The 16,474-nt window shown below is 36.9% G+C and overlaps 1 protein-coding gene across 2 annotated transcripts in view; it reads right to left on the bottom strand.

Annotated features, from left to right (window-relative positions):
- The window catches only part of CYFIP1 (cytoplasmic FMR1 interacting protein 1), an 82,751-nt gene that overhangs the window by 41,580 nt on the left and 24,697 nt on the right, over window positions 1-16,474 (bottom strand). Inside the window, exons 7-21 of one of the 2 annotated variants that reach the window (XM_064501709.1) lie at window positions 15,082-15,178; window positions 14,791-14,919; window positions 13,361-13,465; window positions 13,091-13,182; window positions 11,766-11,883; window positions 10,955-11,077; window positions 8,470-8,595; window positions 8,017-8,183; window positions 6,441-6,588; window positions 4,880-5,027; window positions 3,047-3,203; window positions 2,379-2,475; window positions 1,954-2,030; window positions 1,752-1,860; window positions 1,053-1,172 (exon numbers count right to left, since the gene is read on the bottom strand). In XM_064501709.1, the coding sequence (XP_064357779.1) occupies window positions 1,053-1,172; window positions 1,752-1,860; window positions 1,954-2,030; window positions 2,379-2,475; window positions 3,047-3,203; window positions 4,880-5,027; window positions 6,441-6,588; window positions 8,017-8,183; window positions 8,470-8,595; window positions 10,955-11,077; window positions 11,766-11,883; window positions 13,091-13,182; window positions 13,361-13,465; window positions 14,791-14,919; window positions 15,082-15,178 (1,813 nt within the window). Of the gene's footprint in view, window positions 1-1,052; window positions 1,173-1,751; window positions 1,861-1,953; window positions 2,031-2,378; window positions 2,476-3,046; window positions 3,204-4,423; window positions 4,578-4,879; window positions 5,028-6,440; window positions 6,589-8,016; window positions 8,184-8,469; window positions 8,596-10,954; window positions 11,078-11,765; window positions 11,884-13,090; window positions 13,183-13,360; window positions 13,466-14,790; window positions 14,920-15,081; window positions 15,179-16,474 lie in introns of both variants that reach the window. The other variant, XM_064501707.1, reaches the window with a different exon arrangement.

The following is a 16,474-nucleotide window of genomic DNA, read 5'->3' as shown; positions in this document are numbered from 1 at the left end:
AAAAGACACCTTGGCATTGCACAGATGCTCTCTTTCCACAGGCGTGAGTCAGATCTCATTCCTTTACAAAAAAATTGTCAGTATTTTGTCAGCGCTAGAAAACCAAGTTGCCTGGTTAAATAAACTTATTTTGATTCTATCAGGCATAGAGCTGTCTTGTTTTGGTCTGTAATTTATACGTAAGCCCAGACAGAAGTGGGCTTTTAAAAAAATATAAGTCACAAGAATACTCATTTTCTGGTTTTCTCATAGCTCCTAATACGAGCCTTCTCTATGGCTGCTGTTTACACCTGAATACTCCCAAGGCTCTGGCCTGCAGCTTGTTTGGGTTTTTTTCCTGGATGAGGGGATGGAGGAAAAAAAAACATCCTCAGTCTCAACAGGACTAGGACTTGCACAGTCCCATGTACTGCATCAGGTCAGGTCAAAGTACTGTTTGAATAGACATGGGGCATGGGGGGGCATAAGGCATGGGGGGAGAAAAATCATAGCATCCCAGAATGAATAAAGCCCACAACATACTACAAAGGCAAGAGGGGATTTGCCAGTATAATTTATGATGTAGCTGGAGCTGGTTAACTACACTGCAAAAGAATGGCTTTTGCCAGAATTAGCTGCTTCTCCAGTAAGGAGTTTTTGTCAGTCTAGACTTAGAAAACGAGACAAACTTCAACCGTATTACTTAATTACATACTTAAGGAAAAATGAAAACCAAACACATCAAAGGGAATTTTTTAATAAGATTGCTTAAATTCTTTTCCATTTGCATAGATTTAACTAAGCTTTGGGACAAAACAAGTTGGCATGTTAATTATTCAGCCTTTTCCCTTCAGAAGAAGGAGGAAATGACTGTACAACTATTCACAAAGGGAATATCAAGAGGACTTCTAGCAAAACCCGATAAAACTTGTTTGCTTCTACCATTAAAAAATGAACACAGCTTTATAATGCCAAAAAAAAAATCTTGTAGCGAAATAAAAAGAAAAGAATTAGCACTCTAGAGCCGCACCTTCACTGTTGGCTCTCTGGGAAAACTGTAACACAACACTCACCACAATGGATGTCAAATCCTCACTTTCAAAGCGACCAATTGCCAGTTCCATTGATCTATACATGGCTGCTGAAATCCGCTGAGTGATTAGTCGGTTCAGGTCTATTGACCTACCAAGAAGCTGAAGAAAAACATTTATGAAGTTTTGAACTGGATATCAAATTACGAGACTAGGTGTACAAAGATTATGAGATTCCACATATTAACAGACTCAAACATGGTGAAACTGCATTCCAAGTACACAGAAACACAGCAGCTGGATAAAATTTCTAAATCCACAGACAAATGAGGTACTACATTTTACACTCCAATCCTTACAAAAAGGAGGAAGTAAAATCACATGTTGCATTTATATCTAAGTATTTGTATAGGCATTTTATGCTTCCCTGGCATTGTGCTGACAACTTTTTAAAACATGGGTAAAAAAACCATTATCAGGTAGACAATACTACCACATATGACGTTCCTATTTGGCTTGTGTTTTGCTTAACTACAAAAGATATTTGCATTAAAATAGGATCTTTTCAATTTACTATTAATTTACTCCTTCAAAAGATAAAAAAGCCTATCCCAAATGTCAGTTATGCTACTTAGATGACAGAATATAAAGAACACAAACAGTCTTGCAAATTCACATAAATCAACACCACTGAAAAACTGCAAAGCAACTCAAATACAACAGAATGTAAAGTTTACTCACTTGGACATGTCTTTGTTTCAGCAGTGTTTCATAACGGTTGGACTGCAGTAACTGAATGGTTGCTCCCTGATTCTTGCATTCTGAACGCAATCGTTTATCCAGAAGCAGGCTGTTAAGAGAGGAAGACGGTGCTTAAATTACATTAAACAGCAAAGGGGAGAAGAAATGCACAAATAAAAATTCTCACCACAGGAATAGCTACCTGCCAGCCATTGCCTTGTAGTATGCAAATATTTGGTCCGCCAGCTTGTAGACAAATTGGTCAAAACATAGGTTTACCTTGGAGGAAAAAAAAGTGTGTTTATAGCTACTGAACACTAAAAGAGGGGAGCTTATTTAAAACTTTCCACTGCTTAGCAAAAATAATTAAGAAAGTTAACACATACAAATTTTCTAGCCCATCACAAGGGATGATGACATTTAGTCTTCAACATTAATGTAATGTTTTGCACAGATCTACCCATTTCCTCACAATGCATCACCTAGAGCTACCACTCTTTTGTCTTTCCTCTCAGTTTTTTGATTATCACCATCTGCTCTGAATCTCTCATAATAGGTCTTTGACTTTAGCATAATTTTCACATTCAAGTACAGACTATTTTCCTCCAGTAGGTAAGGTTACTTTACCTCTGCCTCAATCTCATCGTAGAGGAACTGCTTCTTAAACTTAGTAAGAGCATAATGAGCACTGTCATTATAAAGGTCCAAAGAATACAGAACATACCTGAATGAAAAATAATAAAAGAAGAGTTACACATCCACAGAAATTATGGTTCTTCAAGATGCTGCAGTCGACAAATTGTGAGCTTGTCAATATTGTAAGCTACGTGTTTCATGCTAACAGGATCATTTTTTGGTTTGGGTTTATAAAAAAGAATCACTCTTGCTCCTTTAAGAAAGTCTTTTGTTAGTTCAGGAATCTGTGTAGATAGTTTGTAGTCTGAAACTTGTTTTGCAGTTGTAGTTTTCCATCAAAATGGAAATATGCCCTTACTACTATGGATTATATTTGACATCTTTGAGTTAGTAAGGAGATGTAGTGAGAAATATGCTTACAGTAACTCATGCAAGGAACAATGTATTTGGCTGGTGCAAGGACACTTACATGAAAGGCTTACTATTCCAATCATCTACTTAAAAAAGAAAAGGTTGAGAACTCTGGAAATCAGCACACATAAGTTTAGAATACTTTCGGAGTGACTGCTTGTTGAAACCAACTAAAGTAGTAACATTATAATATGGAGTGGCCATCATTCAAAATAATTGTTCAGTGGAAGAGCACAAGTAGGTCTTACTCCATCATTGATGCCTCTTTGGTCTCCAAAATATGGTCCGTCAGAATCCAAGGCATTGACATCTCAATGGGAAATTGGATTCTTCTGCCCATGGTCAGTTCTAAGAAGAACTCTCTGAACCACAACTGGGACAGATCACAGCATTGCTGCAAGGTTTCTTTCAGAAAAAATAAGGCAGAATTACACTTCTTGTAGAAGTACATTAAGAACAATACAATTGCGATTTTGATGATGCAATGTGAAACAAAAAAAGCAGGCGTGAATCACTAGAGCTATACATAGGCCAAATGTGTAAACCAAATTCAAAATATAAAGCCCATGAGATTTTCAACTAATCCTGAACTCCATGTTGGCCCCCAAAGTGCTGCCTTATTACAGAAAATACTGTGTAAGTGGACGAGACCACTAGTTATATGTAAAAAACTACAGACACCATCACAGGGGGATTTCTAGCTTAACTTCTCAATTTTGGGCTGTGAAAGCTGTCCATTGAGCTTGTGAGGTAGCAAGCCAAGGAGACAAAATTTGCTGGAACCATCAGTACTATCTATCTTTCAGGAGACCTGAATCACTCCATACATTCCTGTTGATTAGATGGGCAGGAAATGAGATACAGATGCATGAAGAAGGGATTATAACAAGATGTTTCTACGGGCACTGTCAAGGATGCAGAAATGTTCTTCTCATCTCTCTAATAAACATTCAACACAAGCCTTCTTTTGCAGAATGCTTGAGAATCAAAACAGGAATTAACTTTTTGCATTAAGATCTTCTGAAGACCAAAGTGCTGTTCACAAGCAGCATTATATCTGAAATTAAAAGGCTCCCCCTTCTTTGAGGGTAAAGGAGTCCAGTAACAAAACAAAAATGAAAGACAACACAGCATGGTGATGACAAAGACTAGATACATTCAATGTCAGTAGGTGAATTCTTTAGGACAGCATGTTTCCGATTACAATTAACTGAATAGTAAGAGTGGTGAAATGACATCAAATTTATCACAACAGAGAATTTGTTTCCTCTGTACTTAAAACAAAAACAACCCCCCAAAAAAACAAAACACAAACTATTTCCTTTTTAAAATTTCAACGTGTATGAGCTCATCTGTCCCTTGTTTATACAAATACATACATTAAAATATATAAAAAAGGAGGTAACAATATGAAATTCAACCCACTATAAACAAACATATAAAAAGTGAAAATAAAATTCCCATCACAATATTGAATATCATGTCTCAGAAAATGTTTGGACAGACCAAGATTTTTGATAAGTAAACCAAAGGTAAGTTGACTTAGGCAATCGGAAACATTTTCCAGGTCGTGTTAGAGGTGTTAGGACATGCTAAGCTGGACACTGATCATCTACATATCTTACCACTGAAATTTATCAAATGAGTGTAGAAGAAAGACTCGCGATGGAATTTTTCTATGTCCAATATGGTGGGCCCCTCAAGGCTACTTCTCAAGGTTTTCTTGGAACCACTTTTGTCAGCAATGAGGGACTCTAACATAGTTCTCACCATGTAAAGCTGTATCATTAAAGGAAACAATTGTGGTGGAAAGGGGGGGAAAAAAGGAAAATACACATGGTACATTAGTTGAGCGACACCGAGAATTACTATCAGTAAGCGACTGCTCCACTTCAAATTGAAAACTGGCACCGTGTGGGTAAGAGCCTTTGAGGCGAAAGGAACAGATGCAATGCTAGCCTACACACCAGCACAAATGCCTACCCATGCGAAGGGGATCTCCACCAATATTTAGAAGCAAACCAGTTGCAGTGGAACAGTTTACATCACCACAAAAGTAAAAGTAATAAGCAATGTCTTACCACCAAAGTTTAAAAGAGGTGGATAGATGTAGGACTGCCTCAGAAACTTGTGTGTCACATGCAATAGCTTTTCCATTCCCAGAGACTTGAGCTGCTTCAACAGCTCAGCAGAGTTTAAGGACTCTGTCATAGTGCGAACCATGTAGAGCTAAAAACCAACAGACAGGGGCAGGCAGGGGAGAGAGAATCCGTTAATAATAACACATGGGTAAATAAGGAATGGGAAACAGAAGCAGAGAAAATGTGTTAGTTTGTTAAAAATGAATAGTAGTATAGTAAGCGTGCAGAGGAAGATAAACACTTCTAAAATAGAAAGGTTTCTTCACTCAGAATAATCATTCCAATCCAGTGCTCTTTCAAGTGAATGGAAAAGTTCCCACTAATTTCAGAAGACATTGAATCAGGCTCTCAGCCATTAGCTTCTCAAAGTATTTTAAGATTTCCAAGTATGACCAATTCATAAATAGCCATTTTAGAACTGCATGAAACTGAGAAGAATGTATCTAACACTGATATATTTGACCTCCCCTTCCTCCTCTCAGCCAAGACAGACAAGTGTGCCAGCCCAAGAGCAGAAAAAAAAGACAGAACTGCATTCCAGACAGCTTGCTGCAGCCAGTGAAACAAAGCCCTTAAACACACCAAGGACAGGAGAAACACATTCACGGTGATATTTAAAAAAGGCTTTTGGCACAAAATTAGAATCAAAGTATTTTTTCCAATTACCAAAACAGTACCTTCATTAAACGCATCTTAGCACAATTCAAGCAACATTATTACTCAAGATTATTATCCAAAATGTCCTCTCCCCCCCATATTTTAAGTATTACAATATTTTATTTGCAAATGACAGTTGCTTTCAATTTTTCACCCAAAATGTTCAGTACCTTATTTTCTCAGTTAAACCACAAATGCAGGACCATATACTCCCCAGATTTACAAAGAAAATAAAAAAGGGAATTATATAGAGGAAATAAGATTGAACATCTAGGTACAGGATTGCAATGACTTTTTCAGAAAACATACTTGAAATACCTGTTGTTATAGCAGAATAAAATTAGACAGATTTTAAGGAACAGTTTCATGATTCATTACTGAACAATAAGAGGGATTGTGTCAGAACTCAAATATGCTCCCATACTTTACAGGCAGGAATTTAAATCTTAAATCTAATTTAAAATTAAGTAGATATCTATTGATTTATGGGATTTAACCAAAACCCATCCACCAGACATACCAAAGAGAATCTAGAAGGAAATCAGCCTAGAAATAATTCAAATAGTTCAAAAAATTATTTTTAAAAAAGTTAGTAGCTCAATATATTTCTTCTGAGTGATTCAAAGTAAAGAGATGGAACACTTGGAAAAATTATGCATTGGAGTAGAAAGTGACAGCAACCCAGACAGAGGATTTTGGTTAAGTATTATAATTTTGTAAATGTAAATCTAATCAAAGTAGATTTTGAACATTCCTCCAAAAACCTGCATTTTAAAAATAGTTCAAGTGACAAAAATATGCAATAATCATTGACAGGTATCACAACCATCAGACAGGAAAATACCTGAGTACTGGAGGGTCCCACTGCACGTCTTGGAACTTTGATGTCAAAACCACTTTTGGGGTCTTTTTCTCCCCTTAGAGCTGGATCATTGAATGGTTCATGACCTGCTTCCCAGTCACAGACTGTCTTTCTGATGGCCTGCAAAACACTGAACATAGTCCACACTACTTAGCACTCATACTCATCCAAGCATATTGATAAGAGTATTTTATTTTAAGCATTCTTCCACAAAAGCAGAAACTTCACATTAGCATGCTGAGCTCAAGCTAACTTAGAGAAACTACAAACTATTTCACCGACAGCTTCTGAAATGCTACATCCATATAACAATAATGATCACTCTACACTATTTCAGCTAAAGGACAGGCAGTCTGGAGTCCTTATCCTTCATCAGCAAGAAGCTGATCTCTGGGACTGGTTCAGCAAAGGCAAAATTTACTTGTCAAGAATTCACCCTCTGGGATCCTTAGCAAGTGCATCAGGTCATTTTGTACTCGTAAACCACAAAAAGCAGATTATTTAATCAAACTAGAAAGAGATGATTTGGGATTGAAATGAAAAACAACAGCAGAATTTCTTAACAGCTGGAACTTATAAAAACAACATCATACTTCTAACTCCAAGTACTGAACTGGACTTCAGATACTCATCAAAAACACAGCCAATCACATCCTGTGGTGTGTTGAATGATCAAGCGATGTCTTTACCAAATCCAAACAGATATGAAAGCAGTATTTCCGTATTTCACGAAACTCCCTCTTCCATACCCACAAGACTCCAGACTGCAATGAATGTGTATAAAAAAATATAACTGGGACAACAGTAAAAAGACTCTCCTTGCAAACTTAATAGTTTGGAACATTTGTTTATCTTTAGTTTATGATGGCTTTTTTGTGGCAGTCAAAGAATTTAGTGATAGCCTAATAGTCAAGGACCTTTAACTCTAACAGCCTTGCAATGAAACATGGGATTAAACTAATGCTAAGCATGTCAAAATTAAAAGCAAACAGTTGGGAACACAAAAATAAGGTCAAGAATGACGCCAACCAGGGTGGGTAGGCCGAGCGCTTCGAAAAGAAGTGTAAGGCTGAAGAGCCGAAAGCAGCGTAAGTTGAGAAACAAGGCAGGATGTCGGGAGGACAGAGATAAGATTATGGGATGGAATGTAAACATGGGACACAAGGAGAGGAAACACTGGAATCCTAAGAGGTGGACAATACTGCCTTTCTTTAAAATAAAAATACTACTCTTCCTTTAAATATTACAGTACTTACCTTTTCTTAAAATAAAAATAAATAACGGACAACGCAAAAGCTCCTGGGGGATATGCTATGAGGCTCAAGACTACCCAGATTCTCTTACAGTAACCATTCTGGCAGCCATTCATTTTTGACTCCAGTCTAAAAAGTCTAAACTTTTTAGACTTCCAGAACATATTCAAGAAAGACCCCAAGTACCAGACAGACTAGTGATGGAGGATGGACTCAAGAGGCAAAATTTAACAAGTGTGCAATACTGCACCAAGCTTTGTAAAATTTGGGGCACAGAATATACAAGAAGATGAAAACAACACTACCTCTGAATGACATTTTTCTTCTTTTTAATGGCTTGTCTTAATGGCTCTCTAAGTGTGACTTGGGCAAAGTCCTGAAGAGCTGCATAAATGGTATGGCGAATGGCATGATTGAAGACGCTTTCCATCCTTCCCATCAGCACCTGAAGACCTTTGATCATGGCTATGACCTGGAAAAAAAAGCATGTGTTTGTATATTTGTTCAAAAGCTTTTACCTAAATACAGAAAATGAGAAAAAGGGAATTTAACAAGTTCAAAAAGATAAAAAACAAAGTAATTGTAAGGAGGATAGTTTTCTTGTGCTCCTTCTATACTGAATGGAGGAAGATATGCTCTTTCAAAGTCAATATAGCACACGCTACCTTTTTCCACTGAATAAGGAAAACGATTACAGAGAATGTTCTCGATATATAGAATTAGCATGTGGAAAATCCCTGTAAGAAAACATTTCTTACCTCAACCAAAGCAAATTTCTCCTCACTAGTATAATTGTATCTTGTTGCTCTTTCATATTCTTCTGCATTGTCAGGACAATCTTTATTAGAATATTTGTCAGTTGGGTGTACCAATTTCCATGAATACTGCAGTTCATACAGCACAATGGGGGGGAAAAAAAGAAAGAAGACTGAGAAATACAAAAACACTCACACAGTATACTTTTTGAACACAAATAACGTTCTAATAAAAAATTTCAACATTGTCAAGAATATCTGAAAAATAAGATCCAGGAGTATTCTCAAAAAGTTATGAAACTACTGTCTAGTATAAACACCAGGCTCAATAATTTGCCTAACAAATCTTGAAAGATAGCTACCCTGTATTAGCTTAAAAACTGTAATTCACATTAAGTAATGCACTTCAGGATATCTTTTACTGAGCTAATGCTGGTGCGGGCAAAAGTCTGTTCTCCACTTCAGCCAGGGTAAACAGAGAGAAACCTCAGAGCACAACAAAAACAATCCATCACGCCCCCACACAAAAAGAGGAGCTTCCCAGTTGTCCGAACGTGTTCTATTCGCATTTAGAAATCAAAACACAATTGGAAAACTACATAGGTTTTTTAATGCTTACTAGGCTTAAAAGAAGTGGAAATGCCTGTGTTATCTGTGACAACAGCAGCTGCACAGCATACGCTTTTCTTTTAAATAGTGCATTTTCAGCTACCACAAACACAGCTCAAGATGTTCCTAAGTAGCATCAGGTTGATCTAATATCCACTGCAGTACACCTAGTGAAAAATTCCAGTCACATTCAAAAACAATTTTCTCAAAATTTTAGTTGAACAAATATTAGATGCTGGCTGATATCCTTGTGTACATGCTAGATTACACAGCAATATAAATTTGCCTGTTATAATGGATTAATATGGTACAAATTTATCTCAGACTACGCATGGCAATGAACATCACACCTTGCAATCTAAGTAATACAAAGAGGATACTGGGGGAACTATTAAACAAAGATGCAGTTTTGGGTTCTGAACATCATGCTCACATAATAAGGCTCATGGATACTGTGTAAATAGGGAAGAATGGTCTCCAAGTTAGAATAAATTCCCAGTGAGAGGGCAGGGAAAAGTACTTGAGAAGTAATTAAGGGAATTTAAACAAATCAGAGACGAAGAAGAGCACAGATCTAAAATGACTATCAATAATAGCTTCTAGCAAGAAAAAAAAAAAGGCAGGGGTCCTCAAAAAAGTCTGTTCTGAAACTGAGAGGATAAAAGCAGAGCCAAGAACTGTATCTTGCTATAGAGATACACTAAACTAGAATGTTGTCATTGAAGAGAGTCTGAACGCAGTAATTTGTAGAGAGACATAAGAGGAGTGAGACTGGGAATTGCAGAGGCCAGAAATAGATGGCAGCAACCTCTTTTAAGAAGCAGAAAAGGAGAACAAGATTTTCACCATAAAATACACTGTGGATTGAAACAGGAAAAAACTATGACTCATCTGCTAGCTTTTAAAAGAGGCAGTTAAAAACACAGAACAGAGAAAACTAGGTCTCTATCTAGCCATGCCCTCTGTGACCACAGGGATTCATGCACTGCAAATGGCTTGGGACTCCCTCAGATGCCAGAGGCAAGGGAGGAACAAGTCTGGCTTCTTCACTCATATGATCTGTCTCAACCTCTTCTAGATCATGTTTTGGTGCAGGTATGAAATTCTGCACTTAGATAAGTGTCTGCAACATAAAAAGGACTCTTGTATCATCTTTTTCAGTTTAAGTCTTAAGCAGTTTCATATTGAAAAAAAATTTAGGCATTTTTCTAACTGTCTCCTGTTTTTAAAATAGACTATTAAAATACATAGAAGCAACTCAGAAGACACTCTATTTCCTCTCCCTCATCTCTGCTCTGTTTTCATTTTCCCATATTTAATTTCCTTATGAACAGTCTAATCTCAAGCCAATGGGAAACCTTCCATCCATTTTTGTGGGCTTTGGTTAAGACCTTATGTGCTTCAACTTACTAAGCAAAGATGTCTAAACATAGTCATTTGTCCATTGTTATATCATCTCCTGCCTGACTGTGTGTTCCCATGTGTTTTTCTAACAGAATATAATTTAAAACAACCTTTTAGGGGAAAATAAATGAAGTCTTATATCTAGAAAATGAATGGTTCAAGAGCTCAAGAGCAGAATAAAAATATCTGGTCAAGGTTCACAGAGGATCACCTATCCATTAAACGTAACAGGTTGAATATACGGCATGGGGTCATGTGTGCTACTGTGTCTTCAAAATAGCGATACTATTCCTAGCACTTGAGAATTTACTCAGTCTTCCTCTGAGAATATGGGTTGGAACAGTGAGAGGAGTGAAGGGAGAGAGAAATTCAGTGAACAAAACACAACACTTTCTTTTTTTCCTTTAAAGCAAAGCTTGCCCAAGCTCACCAGCCAGTTTCTTTTTCATCTGGTTTTATTCCCCAGAAAACATACCACTTCCATGACATGCGCACTCCACTGAGAGAGAAGCTGGAGGCCTTGAAGGGAGAGATCAAAGAGTTTCCGATACTCTACATCTGTTTTTTGAGCTTCCTGACGACCAGACCCAGTCACCACCTAGGATGTTACAAAACAAACAAAAACATCAGAACATGCTGTCCTGAATCTATAGTCAAACTTCTACGTAGATTTCTTTCAAGTATTGAAACAGCACCATATATCAATACTCACCTACAATACATAATTATCAGCTTTTTCTTCTAGAAATTTATATAGTTAAAATTTCACAGATTTTGGTCAAGAGATCAAAACCACCAGTATCCCTAATGGACAAAATATTATTGCAGTCTAAATCAAGACACCACTTCTATACTATGTGTATTACTTTTTTATATATCTACATAAGTGTATATAAGTATGTAAGTGTGTGTGTGTGTGTGCGCGCGCGCACATGCGTCTACACACACGTTTTAATTTTCTTAACTGATCTCTTAACACTTAGTTTCATTTAAAGTGTTACAAGCACACATTTGGACTAAGGGCTAGACAACCTCTTAAAAAAGGGTCATGCCAGAAGCTCTGGGATATATAAGCAAAGGAATATTGCAATTTGTATGATGTACTAAAGATTGATATTTTAAATTGAAATAGCACGAAAATCATGCAGAGACTGGGTGCCAACTTTGCAGTCAGCTTTTATTGATTCAGGTGATCAAGCTTTGTTGTTTACCTGCTCTTCAGATATTTAACAACAGCTGCTTATCAGTCAAGCACAATATGCAGAAATAGCTCTAATTCCACACACCTCGCTGTTGCTGTAACGAGCCAGTTCTGAAATGAAACGCATATGGTCCTCTCTGATTTGGATCATCTGCTCACATATATTATACTGGGGACTGCTGCTGGAAGACGTGCATGTCCATCTGTTTCAGAAGATGGAAAAAAAAAAAACACCTAAGTGAGTTTAGGCAATAAATAGTACAACTGATACTACAAAACAAGAACCACAATGTTTAACTTTTTTTTTTTTTTTTAAATCCTCCTTCTCCATTTGAGGCCTTTCCTCTCCCCAATCCTCTACCTCTCTACCTGCACAAGGAAAATTAGTTGATGCATTCCCTTTCTGAGTCCAAATAGTACTTCTTCCAAGTCATAAAAAGCCTTTTCATTTTTTTTAGACTGCTGCTATTCAATATAAACCACCATCTCTCTTCAGGAGCATATAGGTAGAGACAGAATGGAGAAGTATTGAAAGGCAGGGTAGCAGGATATGTATAGGCCATAAGATACATTTACCTTCAGATTTCTTTTCTTTATTCACATTTTACTACGAATAACCTATAGTATGCTCCCAAATATAACAAGGTATTATTAAATACTATTTCCATGTTATCATGGGGGACACAAAAGACATGCTACCAAGAGTATCATGTTAAATAGCCTTATGCTTTCAGTAGCTCAGTAGACCCACTGCTGATGTTTTTCTCTTAGCAATTACATGCAGGTTATGTATTTTTTCTGCAGGAATTAAAATGCAAAGCACTATTTTCTAAATTCATGTAACTGCATGGACGGAAGGTCTCAAAGGAGCACAGAAACATTCACTAAAACAAAGCAATAACCAGAAACCATGAAACTATTTATGTAAAGACTGACTGCATTTTCCAGCCACTTTGTTGTGTTGCACACCTACCAGAAAAAAAAAAAAGGGAGACAAGCTAAGTTGCTGCTCCATAATACAATATATACATGCCTATTTTCCCATGCACTAGTGCTCACCTTGCTTAGTATAATCCTTCACTTCTTTTAAAGAAAAATAAAAATTAAATTAGTGTAAGATAAAATTCATTTCCTCCAACACAGGTGATAAGAAATGCCACAGATGCAAGAATAAGCTCAGTAGCACAGAAAGGTCTTTTAATAAGCTGTCCCTTTTGTTGTATCTATTATGTGAAGTACATTAACACTGAAATGTACTTAAAACACCTGCACCAGTAAGTAGACCAACGTGATAATCCTGCTAAAAGCAGGCCCACAGACTATAGGCGGTTTATGAAAATAAATCCCAAAGGTCTGACCTTCCCCCTCCCAGACCCTCACAGTATCTCTTTGTTTCCTTCCCCCCCTTACCTGGATTTATTTTCCTCGTAGTGGGCACTGGTCTTAATGTATCTTGCAAGTTCAATCTGCATGTCACCAAACAGTGGGACGACCTGCAGCTGCTGTACACAGGGAATAAAGCAGATTGGATATGTTATTAAATACAAATCTTTGTGAAAGGAAACCCTTAATTTACTCATATGAAAGTTCACAATGATTTGCATTTTATTTAATAATATAAATTGGAAGGGGAATTACCTTTAAAATTATGTATTAAAAATGCCGCCCCTCTTAACCTACCTTAAAGAACTTGTCTATCTTAGCTAAATTTATCCTCTTTTTTGCATCCAGCTTATAGATGTTACTGACACTTCCATCCATCAGATACAATCCAAAGCCCATAACCTGCAAAAGAAGGAAAACAAACCACTGCAAAACAAACTCAGAGGTAAAAGACTGCTGCAGTAAGACTGTTCTTTATGTCACTAAAAAAAAAAAGAACAGTTTAAAAACAATCCTGAAACATCTACTCCCCTTCAAACAGAAGGTAATTTCAAACTTCCTACTCAGGAAAAACATAAACTTCATTCAAATGTATACATTTTTGTAGTGCTGTTCATTATAAGTACGTGAGTAAGTAACACTAGCCTAACAGTAACCCTTAAAAGAACGCTACTTATTTGTATAAAGGTCCACTTTACAAAAAAAAAAAAAATTCCACTGAAACTAGGGTCTAGCTATTTTTAGACAATTTTTTACACTTCCATTTTAATAAAATACTGAATGTACAAAGTGATTTGTAATAGCAGTTTAGGTCTAACATCTCTGAACGGTTACCTTTTCTGGCCCTTAGCATACCTCTGTATTATACACGCGAAAACTCAGAAGCATTCAAAAAAATCTCACTACATTTTTTTCAAGTTATTCATTAACATAAAGCTATAATTCAGTATTTCCAATAGCAAGAGCTGAGCACTGGCAACTTAATCTGTTCTAAGCACACACTTCCTGAACAAAAGGCCTAAATATGAAAGACATGGACACTCCTACAGGTAGCATGCTGATGTTCTAGAGTTCATGTATTGTTTCCATATGTTTCAGTCTGATTATCATAAACGTAGTTCTTTAGAAGTTAAATACTGAAGTGCTTCAAAATATTTGTCATAAAACAAATTTTCAATTTTTAATCTACATATTTTCTTTCATTACAAAAAAATACAGCTGGTAACATCAACCAAACTTCATATTCCCCAGTACCCTCTCATTATATTTATTCCAGCCAAATTTATCCATTTATTAACCATCATCATGAGCTATTTGGTCCCTGAAAGCTTTAACACACAGCCCTATCTCCAAAAGCCTTTTATACAAACTTGCCATATATCTAAAATAAAATGCAGTAGTTCCTTTTTGTTGCTATTTCATAGAAACACAGTTCCGTAGAAGTAGTTTCCTAACAAGGCTGCAGTTCAATTGGGTCAACTTCAATTTATGAAAAATAAAAATGGATTAAAAACTTTCTGTAAAGATTTAGCATGCAATATAATGAAAGAAAAAATGACAATTGAGAGAGGAAAAAAAATCACAAAATCCAGTATAAAAACAGTTATCATTTGAGTTATTTGGTAATCTGGTTCTGGGAAAGAAAGAAAAAAAACACAAAGGGAATTCAAACATCTGTCTCCTGCCTCAACCACTCCTTTTTTATTTTGTAGTAAAAAGGAACGTACTTTTAAAAGCATGTGTTTCTCACTGGGTGTGAGATACATTTTGTTTTCATAGTAGTCCACACACAAATTCACAATATCTGCAAGCAGCTCCTCATAGCCAACAATCACTTCCAACTGCTGCTGTAAAGACTGAAAAGAGAAAAAAGAAAAAAAAAGACATTAGTCAATTCGTTACACCCCACAGGGGTGTGTGTGGGGGGATGTCAATATTTACTATGGAACCTAAGGGGCTTTCTTTTAATATTTTTTCCAAAGTATTAGGTATTTCGCAAAAAGATAACTAACGCTTACCTGTGTTATCTTGTTGTGGTTGGCAAGGAACATGGAAAGATTCTGGGATTCTTGAATGGATTGAGGATCAGCCATTTTACGCAGGAACTGAGCAGCTCTTTGAAAACAGAAGAGAGAGTATTTCCTTTCAGCAGGACTGCTTCTCAACAGAAACACACTTGTTACCAGATTCCAGTTCTGGTATAGTTCCAGTCAGGGTATGAATTGTCAGGAGATCTTTAACAGTCGATACACTGGTGTACCATTCATTGCTCATACCAGATAGTCAACATCAGTGCATCTACCATCCCCAAACTTCTGGACCAAGCAGAAAGAGAATTTAACAGACATGGCCAATCTTTTTGACACAGCTTTACAAAAATGGGTTATCCAAACACAGGCTACGAATTCTACAAAACTGTGTCAAGAGCTGATTTTGTAAAAAATCAAGGGAAAGCTTTAGAAGAATTCTGGCCACCACGCCTGAAAAGAAAGGTGAAAGTTCACTAATAACAAAGCTATGAACTTAAATTATCCCTGAACTGATTTTTAATCCCAAATGCCCCACCTAGTTAAAAATACACAATCCAGTCCAAACAAAAATCCCTCAGGCAGATTTCTCAACTGAGGCAGGTGACAATGACTCTACAGACCCAAGCCACCTAACAACTCAAGAAAAGTCAACCTTCCAGAAAACAGTTTGTCCCCTCAAATTACACCTCCAAAGAGGGAAAAAAACAAACAAAAAGGCAAACCAAGAAAGTTTAAGTGGTTTTCAGGCACAACAGCTACAGAAGGCAGTAATCTGCAGAGGTAAAAACAGAATCTTACGTAAGTGGAAGCAGCATAGATAAAATTGGCTAGTCATTGCCTGAATGATTATCCTTATGAATGACCTGGCACACACTTCTCTGAAAGACCACAGATGCTAGGGCTGACATAAAGATGCTCTTCCTCTTCTGCACCGACCACTGACACCATCTGGCAGTGCTGGCACAAAACCCAGCCACTGACGTTCCTCCCTTCATCCCTCCTTGCTACACCTGCAGTCACGATGACCTCTAACAGCAATGCTGAAATACCTTAGGATCTGTAACAGTTCTCAGCTGCACATACCAAATCTGAATGCTAAAAATAGCAGCAGCACAAGTGAGCAGAAAGACAGTTTTCTCTCAAAGTTAAAAAGAAAAGCTTTATTGAGCAATGTATAGTCATTATGTTTAGTGCACACCAACATAGAGGAATTTGATAGTTTTGCATTAAAAGACCAAAGAACCTCTCGTTGTTGGAAGAACAGCATAAAGAAAACAGATTTACTCAATCGTTTAACTGCAGTCGATGCACCTATTCAAGATTACCTGCTCAACACTTAGAGACTTTTTTGAAGAAAGAACTTCCAAAAAAGAGCAACTGC

The sequence above is a fragment of the Dromaius novaehollandiae genome, chromosome 1 (assembly GCF_036370855.1).
Source record: "Dromaius novaehollandiae isolate bDroNov1 chromosome 1, bDroNov1.hap1, whole genome shotgun sequence".
Lineage (NCBI taxonomy): Eukaryota > Metazoa > Chordata > Aves > Casuariiformes > Dromaiidae > Dromaius > Dromaius novaehollandiae.
This window is presented reverse-complemented; position numbering and strand designations above follow the sequence as displayed.